Source organism: Coenobita brevimanus, chromosome 53, assembly GCF_032717465.1.
Source record: "Coenobita brevimanus isolate Jiangsu-jjx chromosome 53, ASM3271746v2, whole genome shotgun sequence".
In the NCBI taxonomy this organism is placed as follows: Eukaryota; Metazoa; Arthropoda; class Malacostraca; order Decapoda; family Coenobitidae; genus Coenobita; species Coenobita brevimanus.
Window position 1 is genome coordinate 913,634 of NC_137006.1, and position 26,458 is coordinate 940,091.

Here is a 26,458-nt window from a genome sequence, read left to right on the forward strand (position 1 = left end):
AAATACAATGATAGTCACGAGAGGGTGCTATAGGGTGTAGACTCGTACTGTTGTCATTTTCTACCACAGATATGTGAAGTAAGTTACAAACGGCCGAAAATTTGGGCCAAGTCAGAGTAGAACAAACAGAGTACGAGTTAAGAGTCAAACCCAAGTTCAGAGGTTCGGACAACGGGTACCGCGGACCAATCAAGTGTTGCCATATTTGTTGACATGTGTTAAGGTGGTGTGACGGGTGTGTGCTTGGTTGGCTGGTTGGCGTATATTGTTACAGGTAATTACAGGTGACCCATAATGTCCAGATCCATTTACCATATTCGTTTTGCTTGTATTTGGTAGTGCAAGTGAATGTTTTGCCTGTACCTCTGTTGATGAGGGCAGTAATATCAGTATTAACCCACTGTCAAACTGACATTTAACATACCGGGAAAGTTATCTTACTTTACTGATAATTGTTAAGGAAAATGTATACCGTACCTTTGGTCTGTACACTAAGTTTGTTTTAACCTTTTCCAACCATAGGCAACCTCAGTGTAGTTCTATCTATCTATCTATTGTCAGGCGTCATAATCCGGTAAGGGGTGGCCATTTGTCTTTGAATTAGTTGTTTTACAAGGAGTGGCATTAACCCTCCACTAACCCACTTGTTGACACGTAGGGAGCATGTATGGTTTGGTTATATGGTTACCACGCAGGGTTGTAAATGGTTTCTTGGCTTACAGGAAACCATTTGGCTTGTCACTTAATGTAAAGCCACCTGTAAAGGAAAGAAGAGCAATAAGAAGTGTTGCTTGAACGATATTGGAGCAGGCCTATGACATTTGGGGGTAAATTTTCAGTATTACACCAACCTAATGGACGCCGAAATTAATATGCTTATTAGTGAACTTAAGCAATTGTAAAGGTACATATGTACAACAGTGACGAAGGGATTTGAGCTGTTTTCTTAAAACCAATGTTCTTAACCAAAGTAATTTCATTACTAGATACTACATTGCAGGTAATTAACATTTAATTTTTGACAATAGAACTAAGGAGAACAAGCAAAGTATACCTATTTTGTGATGTTAAATAAAGCTGCCTGAACAACAGCTGCTTTAGCCTACTGTCAATCCCACTGACTGAATGCACCAGTGCACCAGACACTCTCAAATGTGCACAATTTAATTACCTTACATTTTGCTGGATACTTGTCTAGATAAGTGCCACCCAACTGTGGGGCTTTGCCCTTCAGACCCCTAGTGATTATAACCGACCTAACAGTCTGCAAACTAAAATGTGAATTGCATAAACCTTGCACAAAAACAGTATTGTGCAGTAAGAGCATTCGTTAATCATGGCACAATTGTCACATGCCCATGCGATAGGGAAGGTAGGTGGGATCATATAGCAAATCTTTATAGCTATTCATCACACTGGAGACAACCATTAAAATATGAAACATGTTAGTCAAACCACTCAGCGATGAAATTAAATCACTTCGTATTCTGTAAAATACGGGATATGTGCAGTATTATGTACAATAAAGGAACCTCCTATTTATGAACATTTTTAAAAAACATTTTTAAAAAGCCCACTATATACACAAGTCTATAAAAAATAAAGGATCCTGTCAACGCATCATTCCAATAGGAAATTTGGAAATACAGCTTCACTGTTGTACATAATATTGTAGATACTTTCTCTTCCATACATATCCCTTATAAATGCTTTCTTATGTATCTAGTAAATAAGGATGTAGTTGGGGGGGGAATCTGTAGCTCTGATCTCCATCTTTTATTACTGGTACGTTACAGTGACCAGACCTAACCTAAACTTGAACCAGCCAAACCTAATGTCAGTATAATCTTTAATGCAACAATGGACAGAAGTAGGAACTGGACAATCCCTTCCCCCCCTCTCCCTCCATTTCAGTTTCTGCTGCATAGGTGTAATTCCAAAATACTATTTTTGATTTTGTTACTGTAGTATGTTGTAGTTTTTGTGGTTAAATGTTATTACAGTGTCCCACCAGCTGGAACCTATGGTTTGAAATTTCAAGCCTGTCATTTTTCACTCTGAAAATGAATTAGGTCATTTTGGTATAGCAAGAACAAAATTTTAAACATACCATGCTTCTTGAGGTGAGAAGTCATTCTTAGACTGAGTGGCTGTTTTCCAATGCTATTCTGTTTGCAGATGAATACAGCATATGAAGTTTTACTAGTGCTGTATGTCTTTGCTAGGTACGGTATATGTTTAGAAACAAATGGACACCGAAGTTAATATGCTTAATACTGAACTGAAAAAATTTTGAGCATTTTCTCCTCCACGAGCATCCTTTGCAAGTGCTTTTTTACCTACTTAGTAAATACGAATGTGTAACGAGATTCTTCAGCTCCTGCCCCTGTCTTTTATCGCATCATTGTTAAAATGAAATAACCAAATGACCTAGCTTGACCTAACCCAACCCGACCTAGTTTAACACAACATTTGGTAACCTAACCAAACCCATCCCAGCTCGACTGAACACAGCATAACCTAACCTAACTAGATTTTAACATAGATGCAAGAATGGATGGAGGTATGAGCTAAACTACCCTCCCCCCTCCAACGCCTTATTTACCAAGTACTACCGTAGTAAATGAATTTGCAACAGCTATAATATAGAAGAGAAATTGCATAGACTAAATGGTGAACTGCTGATTTCAGTCTCCTTTAGTTGGGCATGCTGTAATTCTGAAATATCAAGATCATGCTTATTTTTTTTTTTTTTTTTTTTTTTTTTTTTTTTTTTTTTTTTTTTCCCCCTAAATATAAATATTGTACAGTGTATGGAGTTTTACTGTATGTCTTTTCTCTGAGTTCTTTTAATCATTAGCAGTAAGTTTCCCTTACACCATTTGCTGTGGAAGTTAACAGTGAAGGTGACTGTAGAATTCCACACCAATACTGTACTTCTTTTACTCAGCCTTAGCCATAAATTGTCAGTTCACTATCTCCATTGCTGAGTGTTAACAATAGATTAATGCTGTACTGGAAAATTATACTACAGTAGTCATAAAAAAGATAAAGTTGTGTCATGGAATGGATGTAGAGCCATAGTACTGTACTGTAGGCCATTGTCTCTTTCTACCTTGTAGTCACATGAAATAAGCTACAAAAAGAAAAAATTTAGGCCAAGTTAAGGTGAAAGAACTACAGTATACAGTTATGCCTCAGTATGCAGTGGGGTTACATCAAGTGAAAGCTCATCACACAGTGATTTATCGCATACTGAGGTCAATATAACATGTACTTAGTGGGGATAGGGAGGATGCCAAGGGCCACTTAACCAAAAGTCTCAAAAAGCCTTACCCTTTTAGGCTTTCCCTCAGTGCCCTCAGTATTCCCATACTTTCCACTAGAGGCAGCAGCCCTGTTGTACATGAATTCCAAGTCACAAGTTTCGGTATTTGACACAGAAAGTTATTGCTCCACATATTATCACACTGCACTATTCATTGTGCACTTACTCTGTTATTTGGTGATGGCAGTGGTGTTTCAATGGCCTTGCTTTCACAAAATGGAATGAAAGGGAGACATGCACAATGAATGTAATCACTGGGTGGCCATCTTGGCTCAGACATTTGATTCTTAGCTGGTGTGGAAGGCACCATATATGCATGAGATTGTTGTATGTGACCACCACAACTATTGTATCAGCGAATTTCACCATAGTTATCGCAAAACTGGGTGTAACTTGTAGTTCGTCTTTCTATCAGTTTGTCCTATACTAACCTGACTTACACTGAGACTTGATTGTAGGTAGGCTGGACAAGAGTACATTCAGTTTTATTTGATTGGATGAAGTTTGATCAACACTTTATTGAAACTGGTTTACTGTAGTTATCTCTGGGTTTCATGTTAACCCAAGAATCCAGTGACATCTTTCTTAGTTTATACTTGCTGCCACTTGATTATTTTATTCAGTTTACAAGATTTTTTTAACCGGTGCGGTTAGATAGAGCATTCATTAACTGCCCTCACTGTAGTCCTTTCACTATAACTTGACTGAGATCATCGTCCTCTGGCAGCCCATCACACATATCTCAGTGGCAGAATAAGACTACTCTACTGGCTACAAGTCAGTATTCATGATGGGGAGATGGCAGTTTTAAAGAGGGTATACAAGAGGTCCTTCCAGAATTGGATCAAATTGTCTGAAGGCTGTGAGAATATAGTGGAATATACCGATACATCATCGCAGTGAAAGGGTGTAAGCATTAATTAAACCTCATCTAACCAAACCAGACCGAATGTAAAAGGTCTGTACAAATTTTAACCATAACTTGGTCTAAAATTGCCATCTCTCCATCCAGTAGTGATGTAACAATAGATTGACGCTAGGGTATGATGCCAGTCACGAAGAATACTATGGAAAGGGTGTAGTTCCATTGTATTATCTTTTTCTGCCATTGAGCTTTGTGAAATAAGCTGCAAAAGACAAATTTCTGAGCCAGGTCAAGGTGAAAGACCTTTAACCAGCAAAGGGAGAAACCCACATTGCCTGTATTAGTTTCTGCAGGAAATGGTAAATAAAGCTTGTTATTGTTGATGAAATGAAACCATAGAAAAAAAAAAAAGACAAAACTCCATATGCCATATTTGCCTGTAAGTAAAACGGTAAGGTAAAGGTGGGAGCATATGCCATGAGGCACTTAACCGTGGTGCTCATCTCTGTAACATAGGCCTGTGAGCCTGTAGTGGGCTATTCACCCAATAACCTGGAATACAAGGCCACTGCATCATCCAGGTCACCACACTGACTTCCCCTACGTGTTACCCTAGGTACTAGTTTTACCTACCAACCCACAAAGGGTGGATGGACACCTGAGTCCATTGACCCCAGCTGCCCCCACCAGGATTTGAACCCTGGCACTAATGAGCCAGTTGCTACACAGTCAGTGATGCTAAGCACTCACCCATATGAGGGGTCGCGCATCTTAAGGGCCTAAAGCACCATAAACAAAAAATGCTAGAAATCGCATCCCTGGGAGGCTATTTCTGATGTTCATTGTTAATTGTGCTTTGGGCCTGTAAGACGTGCAACCCCTCATACCGGTAAGTCTTCAAGGAGAGTATGAATGAATGAAACTTTATTGTCATTACTTCAGTCTCTGTAGTGTATACAGTATATATATAGTTACAGGGTGTCCCAGAACCTTACGCAGTTACTAACTTCAGGAGGTGATCTCAGGCTGAATTTGGATATTTAAAAAAATAAAAAATTAGGCTGTGTCAGCATGGGTCCAGTTCTGTGGAGCTACAGTTACTGATAACCTTATGGGAGAGAGACCATTTTTTTCTTTAAAGATATCAGTAATTGTAATTTCACAACAGTTGAACCCATGTTGATATAGCATGTTTAATTCAAAATCAGTCCTAAAGTATCCCCTTAAAGTCAGCATGTCAAATTCAAGGACATTCTGTATATGTGTGTCAATTTTTCAATCTTGGGCCTGATACCTTAATCAGGAGAGGATGACTGAGCAAATTACCTCCGTTTTGCCATGACCTGTGCTATCCTCCCTTATTCCTTTGCTTCTCCATCCCATCCCTCCACCTCATTACTTGCTTAGATTAAAACAGTGACACTTTGAAATGCTGTACATATTTTTTCTATCCATTCAGCCATAGCCAGATACCATAATGTCAGAGGAGAGGGACACAAACAGAATACCTCCTTGTCACCTAGTCATTCAACATCAGGATGCCTCACCTAGAACCCACCACACCTCCCTCAGTCACATTTTTTTTCTACAGGCGCCATCTATACAAGATGCGTGTGGATCTGAACATACTATTGGTGGTGGTGGCGGCATGTTGTGTGGTGGCGAGTGGAGGGGAGGAGGAGAAGAAGAAGGAGAAGGTGAAGAAGCTACAGATTGGAGTGAAGAAAAGAGTGGATAACTGTACGTTGAAGAGTCGCCGTGGGGACCTACTACACATGCATTATACGGTGGGTGGTGATGCATTATGTACCTATTGCTATTGACTGTCAGGAATTAAGAAGAGAGCAAATAAGAGACTGACTAGTAGAGTATGTGAGTGAGGTGGAGGGGAAGACCAAGGATGAGATAGAAGGATGGAGTGGAAAGATACAGTACATGAAAGAGGGGGATGTGAGTTGGAAGGAGGACACGGTTATGTGGAGATGATTTGTTTGTGGCCACTCCTTACAGGCTTGAGGCATTTGGCAAGAAGGATAGCCAGTAGATAGTTCTCACTTTATGTTGTTTTATTATTAACCTTTTCAGTTTTTTTTTTTTTTTTTTTTTTAAGTTATAGGTACTTCCAGACTAATTTATATAACATCTTGTATTTCAAGAGATTGTAATCTGTTAATAAAAACAATTTTAAAGCACTTTTCTTATCACAGCCTTCTTTCCGATCGTCACTATGGGTTCCACAAGGGACTATCCAGTGACGATCTTCTCACACACCTTTCAGACTCTTGGTCATCTCCCTTTCGGGACTTTGGTGAAAGCTTTGCCATTGCACTTGACATCTCAAAGGCTTTTGATCGAGACTGGCATAAATCTTTAATTTCCAAATTGCCCTCCTAATGATTTCTATCCTTCTGTCTGTGCCTTGATCTCAGGCTTCCTTTCTGGTTATTCTGTAGCTGCTGTTGTAGACAACCACCATTCTTCTTGTAGAACTATAAGTAGTGGTGTTCCTCAGGGCTGTGTCCAATCACCAACTCTCATCATTTTATTCATCAGTAACCTTCTAAGCTATACATCCAACCCTATCCACTCACACTCTGGTGACTCCACCCTTCACCCTTTCATTCAGTTCCTGCAGCGTCCATCTCAGCAGTTACTTCAACAAACAAGGGATGAGGCTATGGCACACATAATTGCTGACTTTGCTTATATCTCTGATTTGGGTAAAGGTAATCCTGGTGTTTTAAATGCTTCAAAAACTCAGTTCTTACATCATTCAACCCATCAAAATCTTAGCAGGAGTATCCTCTAATTTTTAACAAAATCCAACTTAATCCTGCGTCATATTTATACGTACGTGGGGTTTCATTCTCTCGGGATTTATCATGGAAAGATCATATTACCTTTCATGTAAAATCTGCTTCCAAGAGGTTAGGTGTGCTAAGCCAACTCTGTGCCTTCTTTACCCCTGCACAGTTGTTGACTTTTTTATACACAGTTTTTTATTCTTCCCTGTGTAGAGTATAACTCTAATGTGTGGGGAGGCTCCCCACATACAGCTCTTCTCAACAGGGTGGAGTCAAAGTCTTTTTGTTTCGTCATCTCTCCTCCTGTTACTGGCTCCCTTCAACCTCTGTCTCATCACCCCACTGTTGCATCATCTCTTTTCTGTTGCTACATCAATGGTCACCGCGTCTCTGAACTGTCTGCGTGCATCCCTCCACCACTACTGCAGGCATTTAGCACCCGTCTAGCAACAAACAAACGCTTATCCCTTCTCCACCCAACACTCTAGTAGAAGAGTTATCCAGTCCTTTATGCTTGCGTCAGGTCAACTCTCAAACCGTCTCCCATTGTCGGTATTTGCTACTTCCTGTGACCTCCAGTCTTTCAAATGCAGTGTGTCCTGGCATCTCAAAATGAACAGATCTTGAATTTGGCTGTCTGTTATATTTTGTTTTTTCTTGGGGGGAACAAACTTATGGACTTCTGGCCTTTGGTTCCTGCTTCCTTGCATTAAAAAAAAAAAAAAATGCTGAAGTAACCAGTGAAGGCTATATCTAACCCCTGCAGTTTGAAGTCTTTCCGAAACTAATTAAAATAATCTGAGCTAGCAAGAATATGTATGTCATCAGACTGGAGTGGTTAAGTGTATGAGGCATTAATAGTGATTTTTGGCTTAAAGTTGCTCATGATTGGTTTATAGGTCAAAAATTGTCAGAAACGAGTGTTTTTGTGCTCATCAGTATATCTTCTGAGTTTTGAAACAGAAGGATGTCACACTTGGAGTGGTTTCATTTTTAACCATCAGTTTATCATTACATATTATAGACTTTAAGCAAGGACTCATTTTATTAGGTGATATTGTAGTGTTTTTACCTCATCCTTAGGTGGGAAAAAGCAGTCTTGATGATGGTGCATAGTTGAAATATTTTTGTCTAAATCTGAAGGGAATGATAAAGTAACTGTACTTCCGTCCATCCATCATCCAGTCCTGTGTTGCCCCATGAGAAGTGTAGGAGCATGGGGTTAGGCAAGTTGGTCCTGACATTTAAGATGAGAGTGAATCTGTGTATTATTGGCTAAGCAAACTGGAGGATGGGAAAGAGTTTTGACAGAAGGCTCTTCATTCCAATAATATGTACATTTATTTTTTTGTTATTGCTTCCTGTACTGTACTTTATTTTTTTCAGTTTATGAAAGGCTTTTTGAACTTAGGAGGTTACAGAAATAGCTTTCATTGACCTCTGCACTATAAAAGGTCTCTTAAAATTTTTTATATAATTGAAAATAGCAGGAATCAGATTTTTAAAACGGCATTGGACTGAAGGAGGTGGTCATGAAATGTTTCTGTGTCTAACAGGAAGTAGTAAAAATCAGTCTCCATATTATTTGCAAGGTAAACTTGAGTATGCGACTGAGTTTGATGGCAGTTAATAATGTTGGTGATAGCCAATACCCTCTTCAGGCATAAAATGATCCACAGGTATACATGGCGAGTGATGAGAAGGGTGGGTGGTGAATTGAGTGAAAGGAAAGCAATGATTGATTATGTGTGTGTGGATGAAAGGATGCGAAGATGTATATTGGATGCAAGAGTTTATAGAGGTTGGGGGAGTGGACTTTCTGACCACTACTTGGTGGTGGCCAGAGTTAAAGTTCAAGTAAGATGGAGGAATAGAAGAAGGGAAAGACGAGAGGAGGGAGTAGTTGCAAGGAGAGTGGAAAGGTTACAAGAGGATGAGAAAAAGGCAGAGTATAAGAGAGAAGTGGAGGAACGATTGGGCAAATATGAGTTGGAGCAGATGGGGGACGTGGAAGGTGTGTGTAGAATATTTACAGAAGAAATATGTGCAGCATGTGATGTGGTGTGTGGAAGGAAGAGAAGACGGAGGGGGGTGCAAGGAACAGCGTGGTGGACTGAAGAGGTGAAACGGGCTGTGGCACAAAAGAAGAAAGCATACAATGAATGGATGAGAAATAGGGGCGTGGAAGAAGTTGAGAGGCGGAAGAGAGAGTTATATGTAGAAAGAAAGAGAGAGGTGAAAAGATTAGTAAGAGAGAGTAAGAAGAGAGTGGATGAGGAATTTGGAAGGAATTTGAGTTTAAAGTGGAGGGACTGTAAGAAAATGTTCTGGAAAGAGGTGAAAAGAGTAAGACAGGGTGGAAGTGAAGTTAGCAGGGGAGTGAAAGATAAAAATGGTAGATTACTAGTGGAGAAGGGAGAAAAAGTGAGCAGATGGAGAGAACACTTTAAGGAATTGTTGAACGTGGAGGATGGAAGTAATGCGAGTATAAGTGGCTGGGGAATGGCTGGAAGAAGGAGGGAGGTGAGAAGACAGGAAGAAATCAGTAGGATAGAAGTTGTGGAAGCAATGAAGAAAGTTAAATCAGGGAAAGCCCCAGGAATTGATGGAGTGTGTGGTGAAATGCTGAAGCATGGGGGAGAGATAGTAGTAGAATGGATGTGGAAGATGTGCAGATTGGCCTGGGAGGAAGGTAGAGTCCCGGAGGATTGGAAGTCAGGTATAATTATTCCCTTGTACAAAGGAAAAGGGGAAAAAGAAGTGTGTGGTAATCATAGGGGCATTTGTCTTCTTAGTATAATAGGAAAAGTGTATGGTAGGATACTTATTGACAGAGTTAGAGAAAGAACAGAGAAATTAGTTGGAGAAGAACAGGGAGGCTTTAGGAAGGGAAGAGGTTGTGTAGATCAGATATTCATTCTCAGATCTTTAGTGGAAAAGTTTCTAGAGAAGGGAAAGAAGTTGTATGCAGCTTTCATGGATTTGGAGAAAGCATATGACAGGGTGGATAGACTAGGATTGTGGAAAGTGTTAAGAATATATGGAATAGATGGGAAGTTGTTGAATGCTGTGAAGAGTATGTACGATGGTGCGAAGGCTGCAGTGCGTGTGGATGGTGAACTAAGTGAATTTTTCTCTTTGAAAGTTGGGTTGAAACAGGGATGTGTCATGTCTCCATGGTTGTTCAATCTGTACATGGAAGGGGTAATAAAAGAGGTACAAGGTAGGGTGGTGGATGTTGGAGTGGCCCTGGTGAGAGAGGATTGTGTTTGGAAACTCCCTGTACTGTTGTTTGCAGATGATACCGTGTTGTTGAGTGAAGACAAAGGGGAGCTGCAAGGCTTGGTGGATGAGTTTGAGAGAGTGTGTAAGAAACGGAATCTAAAGGTGAATGTAGGGAAGAGTAAAGTGATGGTCTTTGAGAGAGGTGAAGTCAGTGAATGTACAGCGAGGTTGGATGGTGAGGAATTGGAAAATGTGAGTACGTTTAAGTACTTGGGTAGTGTGATGAGTAAGGATGGAGGTTTGGAGGGTGAAGTGCTTGAAAGGGTACAGCAGGGAAGAAAGGTTGCTGGTTCTTTGAAAGCAGTGATAAGAAACAGGGAAGTGAGCATGGAAGTGAAAAAGTTACTACATGACAGTATTGTGATACCAACTCTAACGTACGGAAGTGAAGCTTGGACGTTGTTGGAAGGACACAAGTCAAGAGTGAGAGCCGTGGAAATGAGTTATTTAAGAGGAGCCTGTGGAGTCACATGGAGAGACAGGCTGACGAATGAGGATATAAAGGAGCTTTGTGGTGTGGATGTGGATGTAATAGGAAGCGTTATGAGGAACACACTGAGGTGGTTTGGCCATGTGGAGAGGATGGAGGGTGAAAGACTGACGAAGAGAGTGTACAGTATGTGAGTGAGGTGGAGGGGGAAAGAGGAAGGGGGAGGCTGAGGATGAGATGGAGAGATGGGGTGGAGAGGTATATGAGAGAGGGGGGTGTGAGTTGGGAGCAGGGGAGTGAAATGGCGGGGGACAGGGCGACTTGGAGGCGATTTGTTTGTGGCCACCCCAAACGGGATTGAGGCGTCTGGCAATAGATAGATAGATAGATAATACAGTAGTTATGATGCTGGAGAGGATGCCTTTGTGTGGTGGCACCAGGAGACTGTAGCACCAGTCGAGCAGGGCAGTACTTCCAAGGTGGATGGAAAGCTGATGACAGGGAGAGCTGGAGCTCCCGTTTCATCAACCCTCGAGACTAGTTCCCAACCATCCCCCTTTGTTGAACTTTTTTCAGTGTCTCAGTAACACAGAGAGTAGGCCAGCGTGCACTCCAGTACAAGTTTCTCTAGCTATCAACACCAAACTACATGCACAGTACACACTACACTTCCTTTTCCAAAATTTAAAAAATGATTATGGCTTCGAAATATATAGCCTTGGAGTCCCCGGGGGGGGGGGACCATAAATGCCCCCACCTTCCACCCCTCTCCCGGTTACGACTCTAGCTGCCTGGAATCAATGTCTGGCTCACTTCTTCTTCATTTCTGCAACATTCGCGGCCTTCCCTCCAACTTTTGCTCTGTTAAGCACCAGCTCTCCTCCCCTAAACCTCACCTTCTTTTCCTAACTGGGGCAACTGACAGCAAACCCTTTTCTGTATCCTCCTACTTTCTCTATACTCATTTCAAAGCCAAAGGTGGCTGTTGTGTATATATACGCAATGACTTGTCTTGCTCTCGTGTTCCTGAACTCATTTCTTCTGAATTCTCTACAATCTGGCTTCGGCTTTCCTGTCATTCTCAGACAAAATATATCTGCTTGTTTACTTATCCCCTAATTCTACCGACTACCAAAAATTCTTCAACTATCTTACTTCTACAATGGAACACATTCTATCCATTTCTCCTTTCTCTGAAATCTCCACTCTAGGAGATTTCATTGTTCACCACCACCTCTGGCTCTTCTCTCCTTTCACTGATCCACCTGGTGAGCAAGCCTACATCTTTTCTATCCTTAATGACCTAGAGCAGCTTGTACAGCACCCTACCCGTATCTCTGACCGCCTTGGAGAGAGCTCCAACATACTTGACCTCTTCCTTACAACTAATCCTTCTGCTAATACTGTTAATCTTTTCTCTCCGTTGGGCTCCTCTGATCACAACTTCATCACCTTAACGTGTCCTATCGCTCTGGTACGGCCTGTGGACCCTCCAAAGAAACGTCATCTGTGGCATTTTGGAGTTGCAGATTGGGAGGCCCTCAGGCAGCACTTCTTTGATTTTCCCTGGAATGATTATTGCTTCCATGGCCGGGAGCCATCTGAGTATGCCTTGCGCATTACGGAGATTATTCTCTGGGTCATGGAAGCATACATTCCTTTCTCATATCCTTTGACTAATGCAAGAAAGCCTTGGTTTAATCACGCTTGTTCTAATGCTGTCCGCAACAAGGAGAGGGCCTATAAAAGGTACCAGAGCCAACCCACCCCAGAATCACATCTTCTTTATGTTTCTGTCTGGAATCGTGCTAAGTCTGTTCTTCGCTCTGCTAAAAGTAATTTCATCCGTATTAAATGCTCTCAACTTCCCAACTCGAATTCTTCCTGCTCCTTCTGGCACCTTGCCAAAAACCATTCTAACAACTTTACCTCATCATCCTTCCCTCCTCATTTCTGCTCTGATGGCTTTGTAGCTATTTCTTCTACTGATAAAGCAGATCTCTTCACTTAGACTTTCTCCTCCAATTCCACCTTAGACGACTCCGGTGCTGTTCCTCCATCACTTCCTCCCTCTGACTCCCTCATGGCTGACATTAAATTTTTTTTTCAGCTGATGTATTTTCTGCCATCACTGGCATCAGTACTAACAAGGTATATGGGCCTGATGGAGTCCCTCCTGTTGTCCTCAAAAACTGTGCTTCAGTGCCTACCCCCTGCCTAGGTAAAATTTTTCGTCTTTGTCTTTCAACTTGTACCTTTCCTTCTTGCTGAAAGTTTGCTCTCATTCAGCCAGTCCCAAAGAAGGGTGACCATTCCCAACCCTCTAACTATCGTCCAATTGCTTTAACATCCTGTATCTCAAAAGTTTTCGAGTCAGTTCTTAATAGAAAAATTTTATAGCATCTTTCCCATCACAACCTTCTTTCTGATCGTCGTTATGGGTTCCGTCAGGGTTGCTTCACTGTCGATGTTCTCACCTACCTTTCAGACTCCTGGCCATTATCCTTTCAGGACTTTGGCGAAAGCTTTGCCATTGCATTTGACATCTCAAAGGCTTTCAGTTGAGTCTGGCATAAATTTTTAATTTCCAAACTGCCCTCTTGTGGTTTCTATCCTTCTATCTGTGCCTTCATCTGTAGCTTCCTTTCTGGTCATTCTGTAGCCACTGTTTGTTGATGTCATCATTCTTCTAGATCTATCAACAAAGGTGTTTCTCAGGGCTCTGTCCTATCACCAACTCTCTTCCTTTTATTCATCAGTGACCTTCCAAGCTGTACATCTGACCCTCTCCGCTCATACACTGATGACTCCACCCTTCACCTTTCCATTCGGTTCCCGCAACGCCCATCTCAACAGTTACTTCAACAAACAAGGGATGAGGCTATGGCACACCTAATGTCTGACTTAGCTCATATCTCTGACTGGGGTAAAAATAATCTTGTTGTTTTTAATGCATCAAAGACTCAGTTCTTACACCTATCAACCCGACAAAATCTTCCACAGGTGTACCCACTAATGTTTAATAATATTCAGCTTAATCCTGCATCATCTTTGAACATGCATGGGATTTCATTTACATGGTACTTGTCTTGGAAAGATCATATTACATCTCTTATAAAATCTGCTTCCAAGAGATTAGGTGTGCTAAGCCAACTCCGTTCCCTCCCCACATACAGCTCTTCTCAGTATGGTTGAAGTCAAAGGCTTTTCGTCTCATTAACTCTCCTTCTTTCACTGACTCCCTTCAACCACTGTCTCTTTGCCACACTGTTGCATCTTTATCTCTTTTTTATTGCTGCTTCAATGGTCACTGCTCCTCTGAACTGTTTGCATGCATTCCTCCACCTCTATGATGGGCGCGTAGCTCCTGTCTAGCAGCAAACTCTCATCCCTTTTCTGTCCAGCTTTCTAATGCAGGAGTTAACCATTACTCCCAGTCCTTCATTTATGCAATAGGTCAACTCTGGAATTGTCTCCCTTTGTCTGTATTTCCTGCTTCCTATGATCTCCAGTCTTTCAAACGCAGTGTCCAGGCATCTCAAAATGATTGGATCTTGAATTTGGCTCTCTCTTGTATTTTGTTTTTCTCTTGGAAGGAACAATTATTATGGGCTTGTGACCTTTGGTTCCTTCTTCCTCGCATTAAAAAAAAAAAAAAAAAAAAAAAAAAAAGCTGCTCCACTGCTTGGTTATCTAATCATCCCTCAGTCCTCTCATCTTCTGAAGGGAGGAGAATGGATAGCAGGAGGAAGGCAGTTGCAGCCTGTAGTCCACCAGGTTCACATTCAGATGAGTCTTGGGTTGCAACTACTTGTCTTTGTTGTTGTTGATCAATCCCGGTCTGTCTGGCCAAACTGACTCATCAATCACAAGCAAGCAACTGCCCATGCAGGGCAGACCCTTGCAGTGAAGAGCCATAGCATTGTCTTTTTCTGCCGATGAGCTACATGAAATAAGTTGGGAAAGGACAAAAATCTGGCCCAAGTTAGAGTAAAAATGGTATAATACAGTAGTAGTAGCAGTTGCAGCCACACTTTTCCACACCTTACTGTGGCGAGGCGCTGTCAATCACAAAGTTGCCGTTGCTGCCATTTTTACTCAACTTGGCCCAGATATTCATCCTTTTGCAGCTTGTTTTACATAGCTCAGTGGCAGAAAAAGACAATACTATGGCTCTACATCTTTTGCAGAGCACTTTTTTTTGACTAGCACTATATGCAAGCGTTCAGTTATTGTTATAACTTGCATTAAAGTTGGAGATATGGCAGTTTTAGGCCAAGTTAGGGTAAAAGTAGTATGATAGTTTGTTACTTGCTAAGCCCAGAGTGTAACACTAAATTAAAAACAGATATGTGTGTTGTTTGCAGGATATATTTAGGCCAAGGAAGGGTAAAAGCCACATAATTGTTTTTTGTCTAAGCCCTGAGTGTAACAATAAATTAAAAACAGGTCTGCGTGTTGTTCGCAGGGTAAGCTTGAGGATGGGACAGAGTTTGACAGCAGCTATCCACGTGGGCAGCCACTCTCCTTCACCCTCGGCTCCGGACAGGTCATAAAAGGATGGGATCAAGGCCTTATTGGGTAAGAACCGCCTCATGTTTCTCTTATCATCCTTTTGTTTTCTCATTTTTATATCTTAATGCTCCAGTATGCATACATGTGTCAGCTTTGATCACCTGTTTGCGGCTGTCCACGCTGGTCGATCTCTAGCAGCATCTCAGTTTAATACTTGTGGTTTCATTCCCTCAGGATTTATCTTGGAAAGATCATATTCTTTCTCTTGTAAAATCTGCCTCCAAGAGATTAGCTGTGGTAAGCCAACACCATGCCTTCTTTACCCCTGCACAGTTGTTGACTTTATACACAGGTTTTTATTTGCCCCTGTGTAGAGAACAACTCTAATGTGTGGGGAGGCTCCTTACATACAGCTCTTCTCAACAAGTGGAGTCACAGGCTTTTCGTCTTCATTATCTCTCCGCCTCATACTGTCTCCCTTTAACTTCTTTGTCTTTGCTGCACTGTTGCATCTTTATCTCTTCTTTTGTTGCAACTTTAATGGTCACTGCTTCTCTGAATTGTCTGCTTGCATCCTTCCACCAGTATGCGGGACACACAGCACGCGTTTAGCAGTAAACTCTCATCCCTTTTCTGTTTAACTCTCTAATGCAAGAGTTAACTGTTACTCCCAGTCCTTAATGTATGCAAAAAATCGACTCTGGAAGTGTCTTCCTCTGTCTGTATTCTTGCTGTGTATGACCTCCAGTCTTTTAAATGCAGTGTGTCCAGACTTCTCAATATTAACGGATCATGAATTTGGCTGTCTATTATCTTGTTTTTATTTTATTTTTTTTGAGGGAGCAGTTTGTCAGTTTGAACTTTATAGCCTTTGGTTCTTTCTTCCATGCATTAAAAGAAAATCGCTTTACCTTAAAATGTGTACCATAAAATGTTTTCATTGTATATGCTAGTGTATGAAAATTGGAATTACGGTATGGTCAAAGCTCAGATTTAAAAATTCAAAAATGTTTAAGAATCACACAGTTTCCACTAACTTCAGTACTTTGCAACAATCCCCCTCATTTTGTATTTAATGTATTCTGTCAGATGGAACCAGGATTTCAGGGGCTTGAATGGTGAATGAATGGGAGTGTGACTCATTCACCTGGCCAAACTTTGGTTAGTATCTCTTTCTGTCAATTGTTTTCTGGCTTTCTGGACCATACCTTACCTCACCTAAAGATGGGAAAGGTGCTTGATGATGCTGTATTCCTATTTATGCCAGAAGACTGCATTTATCTCAAAGATGACCTCATATAGTGAAAGGATTACATACATACAGTTGGTCCTTTTAATATACTTTTTTTTTCTCTCTCCTGTTATCCACAGTAAAGAGAAAAAAAGCCTTCACTGGTACATGTAAAGCTCATCTAGTTTTCCCCAATTTTTATTATCAGTTGTTTGTTTCTCATCATCATTATTATTATTAATCACCATCATCAGTCATCATCATCATCATCATCATCATCATCATCATCATCATCATCATCATCATCATCCAGATCTCCTTTCTGACTCCAAGGTAGGGTGAGGTATGGTCCAGAAAGCCGGAAAAAAAACTTACTACAGTTAGATATTAACCAAAGTTTGCCTAATTGAATGAGCCACACTGCCATTCTCGCATCATTCAAGGCTCAGAATCCTGGCTCCACCTGATAAGTCTAAAACATTGCACATGTACAGACTGGATCAAATGGAAGGGGAAGCCCTATGTGATAGAGCTGATAATTCGGTAAGTCCAATTCCCCCCCAGCATGAAGTAGGATTTCAAGCATATAATAGAAAATGAGTGAAATAGTATATTACAGTACTAAAAATGAAATATGCACTAATTTTTCACTTATTGGCCCATAATTTTCACTCCCTTCTCATAGCACTTCTTCATGACTAGCCCAAACGGGTGCAAAAACCATTACCAGGATTGGTAACTACAGTCTGAGTCACCTTGCATGGGGGAAGCAATCCAGTTTGATTGGCAGGCCGGAGTTATCCAGAAGGTCCATGTGGTTTTTCCCATTTACCGGATGGTATGCAGTTTGTACAACAGTTTGTCTGGGGACCTCAGGGTGGCTGGGGAATGGCTAGGAGAAGGAGGGAGGTGAGAAGACAGGAAGAAATCAGTAGGATAGAAGTTGTGGAAGGAATGAAGAAAGTCAAATTGGGGAAAGCCCCAGGAATTGATGGAGTGTGTGGTGAAATGCTAAAGCATGGGGGAGGGATAGTAGTAGAATGGATGTGGAAGATGTGCAGATTGGCCTGGGAGGAAGGTAGAGTCCCAGAGGATTGGAAGTCATGTATAATTATTCCCTTGTACAAAGAAAAAGGAGAAAAAGAAGTGTTTGGTAATTGTAGTGGCATTTGTCTTCTTAGTGTAATAGGAACAGTGTATGGTAGGATACTTACTGACAAAGTTAGGGAAATAACAGAGGAATTAGTTGGAGAAGAACAGGGAGGCTTTAGGAAGGGAAGAGGATGTGTAGATCAGATAATCATTCTTAGATCTTTAGTGGAGAAGGGAAAGAAGTTGTATGCAGCTTTCATGGATTTGGAGAAAGCATATGACAGGGTCGATAGACAAGGATTGTGGAAAGTATTAAGAATACATGGAGTAGATTGGAAGTTGTTGAATGCTGTGAAGAGTATGTATGATGGTGCTAAGGCTGCAGTGCATGTGGATAGTGAACCGAGTGAATTTTTCTCTTTGAAGGTTGGGTTGAAACAGGGATGTGTCATGTTTCCATGGTTGTTCAATCTGTACATGGATGGGGTAATAATAGAGGTACAAGGTAGGGCAGTGGATGTTGGAGTGGCCCTAGTGAGAGAGGGTAGTGTTTGGAAACTTCCTGTTCTGTTGTTTGCAGATGATACTGTGTTGTTAAGTGAAGATGAAGGGAAGCTGCAAGGCTTGGTGGATGAGTTTGAGGGAGTGTGTAGGGAACGGAATCTAAAGGTGAATGTAGGGAAGGGTAAAGTGATGGTCTTTGAGAGAGGTGAAGTCAGTGAATGTACAGCGAGGTTGGATGGTGAGGAAATGGAAAATATGAGTACGTTTAAGTACTTGGGTAGTGTGATGAGTGAGGATGGAAGTTTGGAGGGTGAAGTGCTTGAAAGGATACAACAAGGAAGAAAGGTTGCTGGTTCCTTGAAAGCAGTGATAAGAAACAGGGAAGTGAGCATGGAAGTGAAAAAGTTACTACATGACAGTATTGTGATACCAACTCTAACGTATGGAAGTGAAGCTTGGACGTTGTTGGAAAGACACAAGTCAAGAGCGAGAGCAGTGGAAATGAGTTATATAAGAGGAGCCTGTGGAGTCACATGGAGAGACAGGCTGACGAATGAGGATATAAAGGAACGTTGTGGTGTGGATGTGGATGTGACAGGAAGCGTTAGGAGGAACACACTGAGGTGCTTTGGCCATGTGGAGAGGATGGAGGGTGAGAGACTGATGAGGAGAGTGTATGTGAGTGAGGTGGAGGGTGGGAGAGGAGGGGGAGGCCGAGGATGAGATGGAGGGATGGAGTGGAGAGGTATATGAGAGGGGGGGGTGTGAGTTGGGAGCAGGGCAGTGAAATGGCTGGGGACAGGGCGACGTGGAGGCGATTTGTTTGTGGCCACCCCGTACGGGATTGAGGCGTCTGGCAATACATAGATAGATAGATAGATATATATATATATATATATATATATATATATATATATATATATATATATATATATATATATTTATATATATATATATATATTTATATATAATATATATATATATATATATATTTATATTTATAGATAGATAGATATATATATATATATATATATATATATATATATATATAGATCATCATCATCAGCTGTTGAGTATCCACTGCAGGACCGGCCTGTCCCGACCGAAGTCGGAATGATACAGCCAATGTATCTCTACCCAGTGGCTTAGGCTGTCTGGTAGAGATTGTATGTAGGGTGAGAAGTGCTTGTACGTGTAATTATAGTGTTGGAGTGGCTTTGGATGTGTGTGTAGTCTGTGAAACAAGTGTAATCAGACCACGCAAGCCGACTGGGTGCAAGCATACTTTACAGTAAGCGACTCTGGTTCAACCACAGCACCCCTTGTGTCCGCCAATGCAGTATGTGGCCGGATGAACACTCCCAAAGTTTTTTACCCTGGCAGGGCGCGAACCCTGGTCCACCCGTGTACGAAATGCACACTCTACCACTGTACCACAAAGGCTCATATATATATATATATACATATGTTATAATAATGATGCAAATTATTATTGTGTGATATCACATATTAAGGCTCCAGGTTGCCTGCCTGCATTGGCCTTGGTCACCTGATGGCGGCTCTTCAAGCTGCTCAATCTCTGGCAGACTCTCTATTCAGTTCATTATCCTTGAGGTCACACTCTGTGTTCATACCTTATCCCAGGCCATTTTTGGTCTGCCTTTTGCAACCCCTACCCATGATGTTCACATCTCGCACTATCCACAGCTAGTTGTCATCCTCCATCTTCTTAATTTGACCAAACCATCTCAGTTTACCCCTCCTCTTCACAACACAAATACACTCCATTTCCATCCTTCCTCTCAACTCGTCATTTGTAATCCTAGCATCCCCAGGCATCACATTCAAGGACACACTACCGCATCCATCTAATCATTGTCAGTTCTGTACATTTGAGTCTATGAATATCCTCTTCCATTATTGCCCAGGTCTCACTACCATGCATCATTACACTCGTATCCCATGCCACAGAGATCCCTTAGCACGGAGAGAGTCCTTTCATTGTCAGGAGGGGCAACAACTCCCTGAACTTCCTCTAACCACGCCTTACCCTAGCCACAGAGCTAGCTCCGGCCCCACCTCCAGCACATAACATGTCCCCCAAATAACAAAACTCATGCTAATACTCAAGAAAATCACCAGCAAGATCAGTCCCTTCGTGTTCGTTTTTGTTTTTGTTTTTGAAGGCTCCAAAATGCTTGCATGTGTCAGCCTTGGTCACCTAACGGCGGCTCTCCATACTGCAAGATCTGTTGCAGCCTCCCTGTTCAGTCCCTTAACCCTGAGGTCACACTTAATGACCTCATCCCATGTCTTTCTCGGTCTACCTCTTATAACCCCACCCCCAGTATTAACACCTCTCACCTTCTGCACTCAGTTATCATCCTCCATCCTCTCCACATGCCCAAACCACCTCAATCTACCTCTCCTCATCACAACACCAATACACTCCAGTCCCATCCTACCTCTCAACTCTTCCATCATAAACCCAGCCCCCCCAGACCTTGCACGCAGGGACGCTCTGCACATCCACCTAATCATTGTCATTTCTGTATGTCTGAGCCTGCGAATATCCTCGTCCTTTACTGCCCAGGTCACACTACCATACAGCATTGCACTTCTAACACATGCTGCATAGAAAGACCCCTTAGCACATAGGGAGAGTCCTCTCAATGTCAGGAGAGGGAACAGCTCCCTGAACTCCTTCCAACCACTTCTCACCCTAGCCACAGAGCTAGCTCCAGCCCCACCTCCAGCACACAACATGTCTCCCAAATAACAAAACTCTTCCACACACTCGAGACTCACCAGCAAGTTCAATCCTTTCCCGCCTGACAATCTCCACCTGCTCACCCCGGCACGCCATACACATAAAATCAGCATTATCTCACAGTCTACCTCTGATACCACTACATCTCTTATGCACCCATTTATCACACACACCACACAAGATGGAATTACTTCCTACGCCCTTGTGACGAACTGCACGTGGCCACTCTCCCTCGTCTTTGACAGTACCACCATCAACCCTAGATATCATCACTTTTGTTTTATCTGCATTTACCCTTAAGCCCTTTTGCCCCATACCATCTCTCAGCATCCTAAATCTTTCCTCCGCCTCCCTCTCGTTCTCTGCAATCAACACCAAATCATCAGCATACATCTCCCACGGGAGTCCATTTCTGAAGTCACGTGAGAGGGCTTCAAGTACCATGATAAACAACATGGGACTCAAAACTGACCCCTGATGCACACCAACGTTCACGGAAAACTCATCTCGCAAATCTCCATTCACTCTTACCTGGGTGTGAGCACCCACATACAGTACCCTTGCGTCCAGCACGGTAATATTGTCATGCATGGGTCATGTGTTGGACCAAAAACGTGTTGGACTAACAATAGAGCTTATGGGGAAAAATGAATTATGTCAGCAACCCTCGGAAAAGTTACCCTAAATACCCACCATATGTCTATACATATATTGGTACCATTGTAATTATAATAAATGGTACCGTGCTATGAATGATAACTAACCTTTTAGGATAGTGTTGGTGGGCTTGCTGGGAATGGAAGGTGGTATCCAAGGCTGTAGGTAGTCCTACTGGGTCCCCGGAGGATGGCTGCTGGCATCACTAGCGGGTAATGGCTGTTGCTCCTCCTCAACCTCCCTCATAAATCCTTCAAAATCACACTCAGAATCACTATCTTCGTCCACAGCCATGGAAGGTCCTGCTTCTGCCTGTCCTAGCACTGTAATCCTCGGCAAAGTGCATGCTTCTCACACTGTTGCCAGAGCCCCGTCTCGTGACTGTGGAAAGTGATCGCTTTCGCTGACTCGGTAGAGAATAAGGAGAAGCAACTTTGTTTATAAACTGGTACGCACGCCGATGAGAAGGGTTTCAAAACGATTGATATTTATTCTAAAATATTAATATGTATTCAGTGTCAGGCTAAATGTTCAATGCTGTAGTACGATACATTCTCTGTCGAGTCGCCTGGGTTTTGGTCACACTGTTTTGCCTGTCGTATCCTCGGCAGGAATCCATCCAGATGAATTCCAAATGCCCGTGGTATCGTCGGCAATTTTACCACGTTACCGTTCCGATTTACCATCGTATCCTCGGCAAACCTGGTATGAAGTGCCGTGTGATAGCCTTCAGCTGCCAGGATCTTGTCTTAGTTTTTTATTATGATCACGTTGGCTTCATTCATATCGTAGGCCTTGGCAATGTCAACTTTCCTCTCCCCTTTCTTCTTCCTTTCGATGCTTTCTAGCTTGGTGGCCTGAGGGAGGTGCCGACACTTCTTGGGGTTCTCAGAAGGCTTCCTAGGCATCGTGAGCAGGGTAAAATGCAGTAACAAGGGCAGAAAATGCAGCAAGAAAAAAGCACCTTCCAATGCAATTATGCGACTGAGTGGCTCTGTGGCGGGAGAAATTTAAACAAAACATCATGTGACACCAGAAGCGTTTTTAATTGGGTGGCATGACGATCACGTCACGATAGCGGGCGGGGAAGGCTACTTGTTCAGAAGTTTTCATTGGCTATCATCATCATGGGAATGTCCAGTATGACCATGTTGGACCGGGGTTGATCATGCTAGAGTGAACTCTGCGGATTTCGCTCACTTCTCGGAGCTCTGTGTGTGTTATGCTAACACACTCGTGTTCTATCTATCTATCTATCTATAGCCCGACGCCCTAATCCCGCAAAGGGTGGCCGCAGACAAAACGCCTCCAAGTCACTCTGTCACCCACCATTTGACTACCCTCCCCCCAACTCACCCCCCCCCTCCCTCATATACCTCTCAACTCCATCCCTCCACCTCATCCTCGGTCTACCCCTCCCTCTCCCTCCCTCCACCTCACCTACATACACCCTCTTAGTCAGTCTTTCATTCTCCATTCTCTCCACATGTCCAAACCACCTCAGTGTATTTCTCCTAATCTTTTCAACCACATCCACATCTACCCCACAACGTTCCTTCACTTCTTCATTCATCAACCTGTCCCTCCACGTCACTCCACATGCTCCTCTCAAGTAACTCATTTCCACTGCTCTCACTCTTGACTTGTTCCCCTCTTGCAAGGTCCACGCCTTGCTTCCATACGTCAGGGTAGGGATCACAATACCATCATGCAGTGACTTCTTAACTTCCATACTCACCTCCCTATTTCTCATCACTGCTTTCAGTGTACCAACAACCTTTCTTCCCTGCTGTACCCTTTCACGTACTTCATCCCCCAAAGTTCCATCCTTACTCATCACACTACCCAAGTACTTGAATGCACTCACATTCTCCATATCCTCACCATCCAACCTCACTGCACACTCTGTGACTCATTCCTCTCAACACTCGTGTTGCAGTAATTAAATCGTATTAAATAATACTAATTAATTGCTCTCCATGCTGGACCTGAATCGTGCTGGACTAACGCGTGTTGGACGCGAGGGTACTGTACATAGCCATAACCACCCTAACCAGCCACTCCTCCAAGCCAAGCTTTCTCATTGCCCACTTGACCACCTCTCAAGGGACTCTGTCAAAGACTTTTTCCAAATCAACAAAAACAAGATACAGATCCTTTTTCTTTCCAATATATTTTTCCTGAAGCTGTCGAACAATGAATATGGCATCAGTGGTCCCCGTGCCTGGCAAAAACCCAAACTGCATCTCATCAATATTCAATGTTTCTCTAATCATACCTTCAAGAACCCTCTCCATTACCTTGATTATCCGATGTAAAAGCTTTATACCTCTATAATTTCCTCTTTCCAGGGCATCACCCTTCCCTTTATATACATTTACAATTACACTCTTCAACCAATCATCTGGGACAACACACTCATATATAATCCTATTTATCAGGTCAGTGACTAACATCACCCCTATATCTCCTGAGGCCTCCAACATTTCGGCAGTCAACCCAGACACGCCTGCTGCCTTCCCCAGCTGCATCCTGCCTATTGTCTCACTCACGGTAGCAGCGTCAGTCATGTCTGACAATGTCTACATGCTTTCTGCAACACACCACACACAAAAATCAGCATTATCTTGCAGCCTACCACAGATACCACTACTGTACATCTGTTATGCATCCACTTATCACAAACACTGCACAAGATGGAGTTACATCCCACACCCTTGTGGCAGACCACACATGACCACACATCCTCTGCTGTGACAGTACTGCTGCCATTCGTAGATATGAGCACTTTTGTTTTGCCTGCATTTACTCTCAAACCCTTGTGTCCCATTCTGTCTCTATTTCCCAAATCTTTTTTCCGCCTCCTTTTCATTCTGTGCAGTCAATATCAAGTCATTAGCATACTTTATTTTTACTGTATTCTTTCTTTTTGCTCTTTGAACCATATTTGACCACATCCTTAAGTGGAATAAAAGGTTAAGATGATGATGAATGTATTTTTACTAAGAGCAGATTGTTGTTGTTGTTGTTGTTGCTGCTGCTTAACCCCAGTCTGTCTAGCCACACAGACTAGTCAACTACAGGTAAGCAACTGCTTCTGGGGTGCCATCCTGTAAGCACAGTACATTACGGTACATTGTGCATAGAACCAGCACCTGCTTGTGGTAGACATCTCACCTGGGTCAGACTGGAGTCCTTCCTCACAGCAAGATGCAGGAAAGTATGAAGAGGCTTGGCTTCCAAGTGGATACCACAACTGCTCCACCCAGGGTGCACAGCACCACCATTTGTAGGCTTCTCATCAGTTCCATCAGAAGATTGAACTTCTCTAAGAGAGATCTCACAGTACGAAATGAAAGTCCGATCAGTCTTTACATAAAGTCTGTTATGTGTGGAAGGAAGTTGTTACTCTAACTATAACCACTTTAAGTGAGACATGCATCTAGCTCATCCTTGAGGGGTTAGAAGCACAAAAACGATTTTGTTTCTAGCTTCAGAGCAGATTTATAATGAAACACAATTGAGTATGTGTTCATTTATCTGATAGTTGATAATGAGACAACTCAGAAGAGGGTGACCATACCTGTACTATTATTTGCCACTTCTAGGATGTGTGAGGGAGAGAAGAGAAAGCTGGTGATTCCATCTGACCTGGGGTATGGGGCGTCAGGAGCACCACCAAAAATACCAGCACATGCCACGTTGGTCTTCGAAGTGGAGCTGGTAAAAATAGAGCGCAAGGAGGAGCTCTGAGGGTTTGCTGGCCGCCAATTTGAGGGGGTTCTTTAAGTCCTTATGTTCTTCAGGTCATGTTGTCAGTGACTTTGGAGATTTTTTAACACCTTTTCCTTAGCCATTTATTTTGCACATTACACCTTGGTATCCTGTTGTATGTTACTGATGCAAGCTGTTGATATTAAAGCAATATAAGTAGCCTATAGTGACATACAGAGTTTTGAGATGTTATACTGACGTCAAAATAAATTGCTAAGCAAAAGGCACTACAAAGCCTCATATGCCATCTAGAATATGGGCCTTCTTTCTGTTTTCTGGGATTTTGGATTGCATGAAATGTTTTGAATCCTATTAAATCTTGATTAATTTGCCTTGTTTTTGTCACGAGTGCCAGATTTGACAGGAATATCAAAGCTTTTTCATCACCACACATTACCATTTCCTACCAACAACACTGTTTTCTGTCTGTAAGGGTTGGCACAAATATTGTACAGAGAATCAGTTGGTTGGTTTAACTGTGTATGGAGAGGTACATGACAAGGGTTTGGCACCCCTTCTTTAACTCAATAGTTGATGGATTTACACAGTCAAGCAGGTGCATGTGAAATGCATCGATAGAGAAAATTACCATGAAAATTTGAGCAGATGCTTTCGGTACTAGTAGGCTTGTGTGATGGAGTCAGTATTCCAGAGGCTTAAATGATATCAAGTTGATTGGCCTGTGTCACTAGGCTTGCAGTTTATTGTTCTCCCACCTTTATACTTGGTCATTCCGTGTTTCCAAATCCTACCTCATAACATCCTTAGATCTGAAAACATAATATGATCGTGAATCTTTAACTGCAAGTCACACTTTACATAAACTGCTTCGCAGTCATTCACAGTCACGCAGACATAGAGACAAGAGTGCCATGCCATGTAATTTTCACTTACGATCAGAAGTGTTGCAGATAATGTGATTGGTAGTAGGTTCTTTTATGCTGACACTCATGTCCTACTTAGGGTCTGAATCAGAGAAATAATCATTACAACAATTACATGAGTTGAATACAAAATGAGAATGCTAACAAAAATGGGCCATCAGTGTGCCTACACTGCCAGATGTATGACATCAAGTTATTGGGTATGAGTAGGACCTATTTTCCCCCAAGATCAATCAATCTGTCAATCATTTTCTGCGTATAGCCAGACACCTTAATCCCGTTAGGGGTGGTCTCAAACAAATTGCCTCCATGTTGCCCT

At 42.2% G+C, this 26,458-nt stretch overlaps 1 protein-coding gene across 1 annotated transcript; it reads left to right on the top strand.

The window, feature by feature from the left end:
• The first annotated feature begins 204 nt into the window (after positions 1-204).
• LOC145400638 (peptidyl-prolyl cis-trans isomerase FKBP2-like) lies at positions 205-26,086 on the top strand. The gene is made up of 4 exons (XM_080273072.1): positions 205-274; positions 5,785-5,980; positions 15,181-15,293; positions 25,090-26,086. Exons 2-4 carry the CDS (start codon positions 5,801-5,803, stop codon positions 25,232-25,234), a joined length of 438 nt encoding a protein of 145 aa, XP_080129198.1. The 5' UTR covers positions 205-274; positions 5,785-5,800; the 3' UTR covers positions 25,235-26,086.
• Positions 26,087-26,458: the final 372 nt, after the last annotated feature.